Source organism: Ornithodoros turicata, chromosome 5 (assembly GCF_037126465.1).
Source record: "Ornithodoros turicata isolate Travis chromosome 5, ASM3712646v1, whole genome shotgun sequence".
Classification (NCBI taxonomy): domain Eukaryota; kingdom Metazoa; phylum Arthropoda; class Arachnida; order Ixodida; family Argasidae; genus Ornithodoros; species Ornithodoros turicata.
The window spans coordinates 19,314,397-19,327,608 of NC_088205.1; the positions used below are offsets into that span (position 1 = coordinate 19,314,397).

Consider the following 13,212-nt stretch of genomic DNA (forward strand, 5'->3'; position numbering starts at 1 on the left):
AGAACTGTTTGTTTCGTAGCACTTTCAATTTGCAAGCTCTCCACTGTCTCTACTCTATTGCGTTACAAATAGCATGCACATTTTGAATGTCCTTCTGCTGCTCGAAGAATTGCAAAGCCATCTTGAGTGCTTGGGTGGTATCCCCTACGTTGACGAGAGCAGGTGCACATAATTCCTCTTCACTGCTTGTGTCTACAGTCGCGTCTCCGGCGTCGTCTGCTGGTGCCGGAGGAACAAGCTCCAAAATGTCGTCGTCGGAAAGGCCCTCGGCAACGTCTTCGACGTAGGCTTGACTATCACTTGACTATGACTTGACTGTCACTACACGGAAAATTCTGAAGACGGGGGTGTGCTTTGTACGACATTGTCCACACATGCCTTACACGGGGCCACTGATGTTCTTGGTGGATCACAAAAGCCGCAGGGTCAACAATCGGTGGTCACAATTGGGACAGAACACCGGGATTTTCCGCCGTTCGTTCTCGAAACTTTGTTCATGGTCGACAAGATCAACAGTCGGCGGTCATAATAACGAGGGCAGAATACACGTGTTCTCCTTGGTACGTCCTCAAAATTTCGGTCACAGTCGGTTTAACGAGTTGTGATAATAACGAGGGTGAGCTACATGGTGTTTCTATGGGGAAAAAACGGTTCCCTAGAAACCCTTTCGCAAAGTGAGGATGTCGTACTAACGAGTGTCATAATAACGAGTTTAGACTGTATATTCAAACTCAAAACTCAGTTTCTCAAGAGCTGGTGGAGGCAGCAACATGCGCTACGTTTACAACAGCGAGCTGATCCTGCCATAACCCCCCCCCCCCCTTCGCCTTGTGTCAATTTGGATATATGATAGTTGACACAAAAGGCGTACGCCCTCCTTTCGTTCGTGGCCATTGATGGCGCTGAGCGTGCTATGTGGTGAGGTTCTGTTTTTAGAGTGTAGGCCTTTGAGGTATGTCCAAGCCTGGATGCACAGGGATAGGTCGCTGATAGCCGGTGCATGGCCTTTCATTGCTGTAGACACTAACGGCTGTGTAAAATTTATAGCTTTTGTGCTCCATCAGCGGCGCTATTTCAACCTCCGTATAAAGCGACATACAAGGATCGGATACTCTTGCAATTCCGGTGATTTCGAGGAGCACGTTACACACGCGGAAACACAGTAATTAAAAATACAACGTCAAACTCTCTTACTTTTGAACAACATGTAGTTTATTTCTGCTATCAAGTATCGTGATGGACTACTTGCCTATAGGCCGCGGCCAGGGACTGTGGCTCTTCCGTTGAAGGCAAGATATGCGACTAGCCTCGAATTCCAAACTGAATTCCATACGATGGTGCTCCTAAGCTAGAAAATAAACGTTCCTTTGTCGTCCACCTATGAATTAAACAGCACTGTGCTCGCTGGTGGTCATCCGCCGTTCTGCGTCATGGTCGCGCGTCCTCACTGTGGCATCCCAGACGTCTTTTCGCCGTACAGATCGCTGTAGTCGGGAAGACTATCTGATCGCTCGACCAGAGGCTCCAGCTCGCAATCGTCTTTGACAAAGAACCTGTCATAGAGTATGGCGGCGACGAGGACTATACACTGCGTGACAAAAACAGAGCGCATATGACTTAATCAGTCTTCACTTTGGGTAACAGACAGTATAGTTACAGGGACTGTAGAGCAGTAAATTTACGATATCAGACGCTTTACCTGTTTGATAGCCCTCAGTACTCTTGCGTTACAATTTCCGTCCCAATTGCGCTCGTAGTTTTTAGAAAATTAAAAATGAAAATTACGGGCAACACTGTGTCCAAGTCACCACCAACGGCGCGTTGCTCGTCAAGTACGTTACTTGACGTACAACAACTTACGCTCGTAAGTAGTTGTTGTTTTACTTCGCACGCCCACGGAACCTCTGTTTTACGCATCGGGACCTTCAGCGAAAAATATTGCAAGAAAAAAAACGCGTCGACACTTAGTGATTTTTCCGAGTAATTAATTGGTTCCGGTTTACATATTTCTTGCGCGGAGAAGTGCACCAATGCGCTCTTTGGATCAGCAATCCGGCTGTCAATTTCCTGTTCATCCGCTCGGTTGACACATGGGGGTGATGGAAGATAAGGAACAGCCGTAAGACCGCAAGACGCTTAGCGGGCGGTGAGTGAGCGTGAGTGAGCGAGCTGAGAACTGGGCGGGTGGTGAATGAACTTGAGTGAGCGAGCCAAGAGCTGAGCGGATGGTGAGTGAGCGTGAATGAGCGAGCCGAGAGTTAAGCGGACGGTGAGTGAGCGTGAGTGAGCGAGCTGAGAACAGGGCGGGTGGTGAGTGAACGTGACTGAGCTAGCCCAGGGCTGGGCGGACGGTGAGTGAGCGTGAATGAGCGAACCGAGAACTGAGCAGACGGGGAGTGAGCGTGAGTGAGCGAAAGTCAAAACTGCCGAGGTCTGTATTACAATCAACAAGTTATTAAACTACGCCGTCACCATAACCCATCTGCTGCTTTGCTTTACCTTTAATTTTTTTTCTCTGTCTCAGCTATCTCACGAAGGAAACTAGTTAGGAGGAAGAAAAAAAAAAAGCACCGCTTACCACAACGATGTGGACATTGAAGGTGAAGAGTGTGGCCCAGCGGAATCCAACGTGGTCCACCAGTACACCAGCTGCTATTGGTCCGATGAAGCAGCTGAAATTGCGCATCCAAGGCATTTTAGGTTCCTTCGTTTGTTCATTGGGGATCGACTACGAATAGTAATGTACTGACGCCGTCACACTAAACCGCAACATGCGTGGTCTACCAGGACGCCAGCACCGCGGGCTGGGTTTGTAGACTAGGTCCGTGTGTATTAGTTGCTGTAGTGTCAGTAAACGTGGTCCATGATCATCCCATCAGGTTCAGGAGCGCATACACTCTTCAAACAGAACCTCACCGCAAAGCGCGATCCTGTTCGCTCCTATGATTCGTTGAAAACGACAAGTGTACGCCTTTCTGTGACACGTATGCAGTTATGATAGTTGTCACAAAAAGGCGTACGGCTTCTGCTATCCAGAAATCGGGATTGATAACCCAATGGGTGGTTGGTCTTCAGCATGATCAAGGCCTGTTATAAGAGTGCAAAACACCGGCAAGCATGAGTTTGTGTAGCCCAAAACGGTTGCAAGTGAGATTACCATTCCAACGAGCACGTTGAGTCGATGTTGTGAAGCCGGCCCGTCCGATCCGGTTCGAACCTGGAGGCCAACGCAGGCCGGGGTGCAGGCGCCTGCGCGGGCAATGTGGTCGCGCGTTCCGGTTAAGTGTGACGGAGGCTGTACTGTGCCATACGTAAGGATTTTCAAGTAATAGTACCCAAAACAGACTGCTGATGTGAAGAGACCAGAAAGAAGGCCGAACGTGGCGACGTTGCTGGGCAACTTCTTGACTTCCCTATTGTTATGAATGAAGCCCATGTTACAGCCTAATCTACATGGAGTTTAATGACACCTATAGTGCAAAGCACTGTAGTATAGAAGGTGAACTTGAAAGGACAGCGATTGTGACAAGTTTTGGCATTGACCGTATTTCACTCGATGGAGTTCTTCCCACTCGCGTCTTGGCACGTGCGCCTCACAAAGTGTATGGATTTGTATGGTGTTCCTTTTCTTCTTTTTTTCCTCACCGTCCGTTCCCTTCATTTTGTTTTACAGATAATGAGCCCTAAATAAAGCGTCTTGGTGTAGCCAGTCCCGAGTAATTTTGGGACTAACATCCTGCTTTTTTTTTTCTTTTAGCAATCAATCAATCAAAATTACACGGGCACGAGCGGATTTCCGTGCAACCAGGGCATTTCTCAAAAGACAGCGATCACTTCGATAAGATTCCACATATGTTACTCACACAGCTTGCTGTAGGGAATGAACAAATGCAGGCATGAAGTATGCTGCCATACCCGCTCCGACGAGTGCTTGGCTAATGCACACCAGAGGAAGGGTTCTGCAGAAAAGTGAAAGAGCGATAAGTGTGTTGATGTGCTACACTGTAGGCGATAAAATAGCCCATTCATTATCGCCCCACTGTATAGGCTGCGCAATAGACGCACACAAGCGACGTACTTACGCGTGGAAAGGGATGAAGGGCAGGGGACCAATAATGGCGTAACAAGGAAGCAGCATAGCTGGTGCCAGGAGAGCCACACATCGAGGATCACGCTGCAACAAACAACAACAACAACAACAACTACATGAATGACGATGGGTTAAGGTGATTCACCACAACAATTGCGGTACCATACCTCAGTGCATGTGGGTTAACATATGAGTGGGATGACGATGAAAAAGATTAGGCATACACACTCGCACACACACACATAAATGCGATAATGATGTGGTGGGTCATTCAGCGCCGTTATGGCGGTACACTGCCCCATTGCGCTTGTGGAAGGGATGAGAGGGTGATGATGAGGACACACGCATATGCGCACTAACAGTTACTGCTCTTCGTCGCATAAATCGCTCTAGGCCAACCAACCTGCAGAATCGCATCGTTTTATATTCCGATTGGAAGGAAAGTTGACACATAAAAAGGTGTGAGCCCCCTTTCTCAACTTATAGTGTGACAGAGCGATATCGTCCGCGATGATGATTGACATACTGCTTGCTATACCGTATATATGTGCGGTCAAAAGCGCCCCCTGTTAGTGTCTAAAAATCCGCTCTGTGGTGATAACCGTGTCATTCGTGCTGGCAATGGTTGGCGCGCAGCGTGCGATGCGGTGAAGTTCTGCTTTGAGAGTGTAGCCAACCGTCATCCCGAATGACATCGTCCGCCCCCATGATTTCTTGCAAACAAGGGGCGTACGCCTTTTTGTGACACTTATGTAATTATGTTAATTGCAGCAAAAAGGCGCACGCCCCGCACAAGTCAAGAGTGATAAGTGATATGTAGTGTATCATTCTGCGCATCAGCATTCCATGTAGCGAAGTTCTGTTTTAAGAGTGTTCCATCATTTTCGACTCAGTAAAAGCTACGAAGAGCTCGCAGAAAAACGCAATAAGAAACGGGAGTTGGAGAGCTGTTACACCAGAACTATCCAAAGGTTCGGATCGTCGGAGAGTTCATGGCGTGACGTCACGAGCACTCGAGCACCCCTGATGTCACAGAAGAAAAAAAGAAAGAAACCGGGAATTTTTTCGCATTCTACTGAATACAGGCTGCCACAGAAACGAAAAAATAAAAAAATAAGAGAGTCTCACCGTGTATTTAGCCAGCCTCCCGAACGCAAAGCTGCCTATTGTATACAAAGATCCAGCAAGAACGAACATAAGGCTCGATAACGCGGGCGGCAGGTTGAACTGCGTAAATAAATAGATTGATTAATAAATCGAGTGAACTTCGTACGTCATACGTACCTGCTGCAAATGTACGGCTAAGGTCTCGTCATTGAAACCCATGGTGTAGAAAGAAGCTATGGTAACCAACAGGTCGACGAAGACTCTCCCGTCTAAGACATCCTTCATGTTCACCGTGTCGGCCTCTTCCGGTTTCTCTGCACGATAATGCAATTACAGACTATGCTTGATCTGCGCCGGGAAAATCCTGACGATCAGCAATCCTGGAGATAAGAATCAAATGGAGGTCGTACCAATTTGTGGCAGATAAATTGTGGCTACCACGGCGGCCAATATCTGGGTGCTTCCCATGGCAACAAAGGGCAACATGTATCCCCCTATCTGAATGCAAAGTGAATATACGTAACACAAAAGTGCGTATTGCGGAAAATTTCGCGTTAAATCTTACCTCGTACAGCATCCCTCCCACAGTGGGTCCGACGATGATGCCCAATCCCAATGTTGTTTCCAGAAGAGGCTATCGTGTCAGAAGGAAAGTTGCGGTACAAAGTAATGTTGCACTGCTAAGAGTGGCAGACTCTGAGGCTTACACTCTTAAAGATGAACTTGGCCACATAGCATGCTCCTATCCAACTATCATCTCGAATGATATCATTATCTGATCGTTATCGTTGTCCTGATTTGTTGAAAACGGGAGGTGTACACCTTTTTTTGTGACAATTACGAACAGCATAAGTGTCACAAAAAAGGTGTACGCCTCCCGTTTTCAACAAATCAGGGCAACGATATCATTCGAGATGGTGGTTGGCTAGGAGCCTACGATGCGGTGAAGTTCATTTTTAAGAGTTTAGGGGGATCTGTTGGGATAACAGCAAAGTGGGTAAAGGGATGCATAGGAAAGTACCACTGCCAGTGACACCATGGGAGTCACTTCCACCACGTGCTTACGAGAGTCAGTAGAAGTCTCTCGATCCTCTAACGTCAGAGCTCGACGTCGAAGTTCTTACAGGGTTTATACCTCGCACTCACAAAACAGAACTTCACCGCATAGCACGCTTTTGCGATCACCATCCCGAAGTGACGATGCCAATCGATGTCAGAACGATGTCAACGGCAACAATAAATGAAGGAGAAGTGATGATGACATGGATGTCATTCGAGACCGAAGTTGGCCAAGAGCGTGCTATGCAGTCAAGTTCGGTTTTAAGAGTGTGCGGTTCCAAGTTTATTCAACAGCTCTGTTCAAGGCTTTGCTTGGTTCCAAACTGTCCCTCTAAATTCGCGTTCATGACAAACGGAATAATATAATGAGTGAAAAATATGAAGAATGGATTTTGGAAGTCAACTCACAATGAAGACGACCGCGTTTTCGGGAAACTCCGCCGCCACGATGGCGCAAGCGCATGTGTACGACGCCGTGAAGCCCAATGCCATGACCGCACGAATGAGGAGAGCCATGACGAAGAACGTGTTGCCCATTGGGCAGAACTCGAGGAGCCTGTTGACACAACGGCACATGCTTTTTACGCCAAACTGGTTTTCCGTACACCGTCGGTCGTGTTCAAAACAAGTGTCATGTTGACAGGGGCGGATCCAAGCTTTTTCTAAGGGGAGGGTCCAGCATTGGCCAGCATGGCAGAAACATGATCTATGTCAATTAAACGCTATGTGAAGAAAGAAATTGGGGAGGAGGTCAGGACACCCTGACACCCCTTTAGAACCGCCCCTGCATGTTGGTTAATGGATACAAATGACGGCAGATGCGAAGGGACCAGAAAATAACACCCCTTTTCTTGTACTTCTTTCTGGTAATCACTCTCTTTCAATGCAACATATGGTGATGTAAAAAAATGAGGATATGAGTCGCGATGAGGTCAAACTAACTACCCCAGGACACTTGCACACAGATAATACAAACAGATGAACGAGTTAAAGCGATGGAGTTGAACGTGTGTAAAATGGTGCAATACATGGTACTGTAGTATGTCTAGTATACTGTAGTGTAAAATTTGTCTCTTTATCAGGCGAGCCTCAAGACAGAGCGTGTACACGTGCAAGACCCGCATGGAGCGTTTTCTGCACGCGAAAACGCGACGCGTGAGAAATGGCGGCGCCGACGCTCGTGCGTGTGCAGGAACAGAAACTGTGAAACATGCAAAGAGCGGAAGTCACAAGCGGTGCTTATCAGTGGTAAACTATTTAATGGGACGGTCGCGTTCGATTTCAAAACTATGTTGTCATTTTATTCCTCGTGGACGGTACCGAAAATCCCACACGAAATAGTGGCGTAGTTGGACCGTTATTCGATGGAATACATGACAAGAGCAGACGCCAGATGTTGAGAGTATACCGGAATTCCCTCTCTGGAAAAAGGAGAAAACGTCACTCCCTACACCACCAATCAGAGCAAGCATGAGAAAAGGGACGCCGCGGCTGTGCGGACGTCTGGACGGCTACTTCTTCCTCTGAGCGCCGCGCCTTCTCATTCCTTCTGTTAGGGAGTGACTTAAAGATGATGTCGTTGCCGCTTAGTCTCTACAGCCGCAGAGGCAGCACTGATATTTAAAATTCGTTTATTTCTTATCCAAGCTCTTTACGCGGGAAAAAGAGTAAAGTAGATTGTCGGTCGATGCTGAGCACAGTGGTATCTGTTTCATAGATTGGTTTCCGGATGTGACCGTCCCTTTAAAACGGTTTTACGTCACGGCGGAGGCTCCGTCCCCTTCATGATGGTCCTGAAGAAGGCGGAGCCTCCGCCGACACACTTGATAAATCCTTCCAATAACGCTCGAATAAATAGTTTAACTCGTCGTAAAAATGAGATTCGTGTTACCGTTGGTAATAAAGTGGCACTCACCCCATGAAACAGCAACTGAGAGCATCGACGAAGACACCGACGCAATACATTCCCTTTGCTGGGACATTGCAAGACAGCTGTGTGGGATGTGCAAGAGTTAGATTTCTTTTCTTTTCGTTCTTTTTTTTTTTGCTATCTAGTGGCAAATCTGGGTGGTCATTTCGTGACAACACTTTTTCCCAGGTCCCGAGCAGTCATGTTCGCTTGGTCAAAGCTAAGCAATCTTACATGTTCACGTGGCGCCAGGAATTTGCCAACTAGCACTTTTTTCGTCCGACACTCGGTACAACCGGGCAGCGGGTTGACCAACTATATCCGGTGTCGTCACATTCGCACTGCGAGGGTGGCGAAGGCCCGCATTGACCCGCACGTCGAAGTTCACGTGAGTTAGCAGACGACGAAATGCGAAGAGGAGCGACCGCGATGTCCATAGCGTGATCCAAGCGACTAAAGCCGCTAGATCCTAGATTCCTTCCTGGCACTTATGTTCGGGTGACAACGGTCACGGGATCCAGCGCGGCCGCAAGACTAGCAGTCTCCGAGTGCTATAGGCCGTGCTGCCACGAAATTACCACCCGAATTTGCCAAACTCCTTCAACGGCGTATGGCGTATCAACCTAAAACCGAACTTCACCGCATAGCACGCTGAAAGGCAGCTATTACGCATAGCGATATGTGGAAAGTGTACGCCTTTCTGTGACAATTATCATAACTGCATAAGTGTCACAAAAAGGGGTACGCCCCTTCTTTTCTCTTCGAATCAGGAGCGATAACCGTATATATTCGTGGCACTGGTTGGCGCAGAGCGTGCTATCCGGTGAAGCTAAGTTTTTAGAGTGCAGAAGCGCGCTGCGCGGCAATATTTCTACACTCTTAAAAATGAGGTGGGGGGGGGGGGGTGATGGCAGGATAGGCTCGCCGTTGTTGGCCACACAGAAGTGCCACACAGTTACGCTATACACTCTTAAAAATGAACTTCACCACATAGCACGCTCCTAGCCAACCATCATCTCGAATGATATCGTTGTCGGCTCTGATTTGTTGAAAACGGGAGGCGTACGCCTGTTTTGGGACAATTATGAACAGCATAAGTGTCACAAAAATGGCGTGCGCCTCCCGTTTTCAACAAATAAGGGAAGATAACGATATCATTTGAAATTACGGTTGGCTAGGAGCGTGCTATGCGGTGAAGTTCATTTTTAAGAGTGTATAGCGTAACTTGAGACGTCGCTCGTTATAGTTACGGTCCATTTTTGCTACCTGCTCTCACTTTTGAACTGCTACGAAATTAGGAATATATGGCCGAAGCTAGAATGTCGGGCTTCCAGCTTGTAAGCACTGTAGGAACGGACCTCAGAAAAGAGCAATTTCTGGATGAAGTCATTATATTGTGTGTGCGCGCATGTGTGCTAGGTGCGTGCTAGGCGTGCGTTACAAGATGCGGATGCATTTTCAGGTTGGTCAGTGTCAGTGGTCCGGGTCAATAAATGACGTTCTGTTTAGTGCTCTAGCAAGCAATTCTGTGAAGTTGTGAGACTGGAACAAGCGTTATTCGGTGCGCGTTTCTTCACGTCTGCTGCTCCAAAAGTGGTTTCAGCCATTTTCAGACAGCTATCTAATTACTCGCCACTGTGCTTGAACTCACCAATTTGCCAAAAAGTGGTGCAGTGAGGAATGATGTTACGGCATAGATGCCGAATACGAAGCCGTACTGAGTTGCCGTGTTGCCTCTTCGTGCTGCCTGCATTCATAAAAAAACAACCTCAGGAGCCGTCAACTGATTTTGAGATTAGAGTTACGTGGAGATGCCACATATCTACAGGGTGTCCCAGAAAACGTGTCATTGAATTATAATAAAAAAAACTACGCCACCTAGAATCATGCGGTCAACAGCATTTGTTCTTATTAGGTTTTTGCCACCTCCTAATGTGAATGTCAGTTTAATAATGTAAATATTTGCGAACTTTTTTACCCCACCAATATGAAGAGCGTGCCGAATCCACTCAAATTCATGATAATTGACAGTGATATTCAGCGGAGCTATTCAACGAGTTATCCCATCGGAAAAAATAGCAGAATATCATGCTTTTCGGGGCACCGGACCATAACGCGCGATGACTTTTTGAGCGCAATCGCTCTCAGTGCGACGAAAGGAGGTTCCGAAGCCAGCCCACAGAGTGATAGTAGAAAAAGTAACAGTTCCTAAAATTGGGAGAGGGAAAGCATTATCCCAGCGAAAGTCGGACGTGATAAGCTGTGCCTGTTTTATCTCTTTCTGCGATGTCGGGGAGGGCTGGGTTTCCAACCTCCTTTCGTCGGACTGACAAAGGTTGCGCTGAAAAATTCATCGTGCGCTATTCTGTGCGACCTCCGTAGAGCATGATGCTCGGCTATTTTTTCCGATGGGATAGCTCCTGAATATCTCTGTCAATTATCATTAATTTGACTAAATTAGACACGCTCTTCACATTGGTGGGGTAAAAAAGTGACCTTTACTTGGCAAATTTCCGACTTAAGCTCGCAAAAATTTACATAATTAAACTTACGTTACACGACATTCACATGAGCAGGTGGCAAAAACCCAGTAAGAACAAATGCAGTTGGCCGCATGACCCTAGGTGGTGTAGTTTTTTTATTATAATTCAATGACACGTTTTCTGGGACACCCTGTATATCCGGATGCAGTTTTACAATGACGTACTATGTGCACCTTGGCGGACATCACAGAGGTGTGTGATAGAGATGCTGATGATGATGTTTGAGGCACGTTTTTGGATGGTGATTGGAGAACGTGTCGGGACAATGTTTACGTTTACTTTCGATTTCGCACGATACAATCCAGCTTAAAAGCTCCGTGGTGTAAAATATGTCCACTGCTTGTTATAAGCTTAGGAAAAGAATGATCCCGACGAACATATTTCACTATGGGCGGCATTGTTTCCCCTTTCGATAACACAGCGACCACAACGGACCTTTCTCACAACTGCTTATGCGCACGCGCTGGGGCGCCGATGACCTTGGCTGCGCCGGACAAGGTTATCTTCGTGTTCAATAGATGGTGCTGGATGGGGACGACAGGATAGGGGCTTTAACGACAGGTGACGACAGGAGTGGAGCCCAGTGGCGACACCGCGCGAACTCGTCGACTCCACTCCAACAAGGTCTCAATCTTGATCTACACATAGCGATCGTTATAGCTATTTTTGAAAATTTGCGCGTTCATTCCGTCATGCGCATTGGCCGTCAATCGGGAAGCACGAGCGTTTAGCAAGCGTTACGGGATAGCGAAAAGTTCAAAATCTAGCCCCAAGACCGGTATGGCGTGCGCCGAGGGTAATCCGCTCGAGAGCCTCTGGGATACGATGCGAATATCAAAAAGGTCAATTGAACACTGTACACGAAAGTAAAATTTCTGGTCCCTGCAGATCGTAATACGTATTTTGAGACACGTGTATGTGGAAAGTGAAGTTTATTACTTTAGGTCTTCGAGAGGCCTCTTTCTTCATTTTCACATCGAATGAGGCAAAGGTATCGAGGAAGTATACGATATCGAAGAATGCCGACGGTACCATTTCCTTGTGTCCAAAGAATTCAGAAGAAGGCCAAATTAGACGAAGAAACAGTGAAGAACTTGAAGAAAGAGGATGTTTGTTTGTTGTTAAGGAAAAAAATTTAACCCGTGTCCCGCAAGAACAGGATGTAGCAATTACACCATAGCTAGCTTGCACGTCGTCATTATGTTCCATCGACGAATGAACTCACCTCATGAGGAAAAAAAGGTGCCAAGATAGAGTAGCGTGAACCGAGCAGAACGTTGATGCTGCAGACGATAGCCAAGATGGTCACCCTCCGTTTTGTCCAAGGAATACACCTCGGTGTCGGCTCGTCTTTCATTTTCTCGTAAGCGCTCATATTGAAGGAGAAACTGTGGGAGTTGTAACGAAGGAAATCAGGCAACTTCGCCACTTAGGGACGCGCACGAACACTTCTAGTGTCCCCCCCCCCAAAAAAAAAAGAAAAAGCAATGATTCTAATAATTCAACGTAATCCTAACTTGCTGGGCCATGAGCGTTAAGTGCCACTGAACTTTCACCCTTTCCCGCAATTTTAACTACAATAAACAGCTATTTACAGTGAAGCTCCTTCCTTCGTTCTTCCAGTCAATCCGACCTTTGTCTATCCAATCTTTCCTTGCTCGATTATAAACATATTCCCCCTCCCTCTTTGTGAATTGCTTATGTGCATTTGCACGGTGCCTGCGCCACTGGAGGGGACGAGGAACTGCGTGCGCTCAACAGATGGCGCGGCAGATTCTCGCAGAATAAAGCCCCTAAATCTCTAGGGGCTTTACCGACTGAGATACAGAGCTACTACCACCTGCCTTCCATTACAAAATTGGCCTCACTCCATCTCCATCCTCCCGCTGCGAGCCTTGTTTCACCCACGGCGACCTGTCGCACATCGTCATGAACTGCCTGGAGCACCAGGTCGCACGAGAAGTAACGATGGCGCAGTTGGAAGCGCTTCCAATCCCCACGTGTCACTTTGGAAGATTCCTGTACCCCCAAGGTCCCATACCTACATGCGCCGGAGAGCACAAGCCTTGTTCGTAGGAGTTTCTGAATTTCTTTCGCTTCCGAGTGTGTGTGTGTGTGTTTTCATGAGTGACACTCGCCGCCTTGACTGAGCAGGCAGATCTCACTTTTTGTGTTTTTTTTATTATTATTATTGAATTGAATTGAATTATTATTATTATGATTATGTAATATATATATATATATATATATATACGTATTATTATCATTAATGTCATTTCTTATAACCTCGAAGCACTCTCAATGCGGCGCGTTTTCATGATTTTCTGCTTTGTTATAGGATCTTATAAGAACAAAAATATAACACAGTGAAGCTTTCCATTATGGATACAAGCTTTCATGCAGTGGACTGCATACGTGCCACTATGCCGAGGCCATGAGGCATGAGGCTAGGGCTGTTCTTGGGCGTACATATTGGTAAATCGATGAAGTTGTATTCTACTGAG

At 47.0% G+C, this 13,212-nt stretch overlaps 2 protein-coding genes across 2 annotated transcripts in view; one reads left to right on the plus strand and one right to left on the minus strand.

Annotated features, from left to right (window-relative positions):
* LOC135394165 (uncharacterized) overlaps positions 1–13,212 on the plus strand; it is a 163,267-nt gene that overhangs the window by 90,931 nt on the left and 59,124 nt on the right. The gene's annotated exons all lie outside the window — the stretch shown is intronic.
* Positions 1,445–12,083, minus strand: LOC135395234 (MFS-type transporter SLC18B1-like). The gene is made up of 12 exons (XM_064626473.1): positions 11,934–12,083; positions 9,817–9,912; positions 8,172–8,248; positions 6,665–6,812; positions 5,763–5,831; positions 5,608–5,695; positions 5,375–5,511; positions 4,083–4,174; positions 3,864–3,959; positions 3,336–3,413; positions 2,579–2,672; positions 1,445–1,588 (listed from the first exon to the last, which is right to left on the minus strand). Exons 1-12 carry the CDS (start codon positions 12,081–12,083, stop codon positions 1,445–1,447), a joined length of 1,269 nt encoding a protein of 422 aa, XP_064482543.1.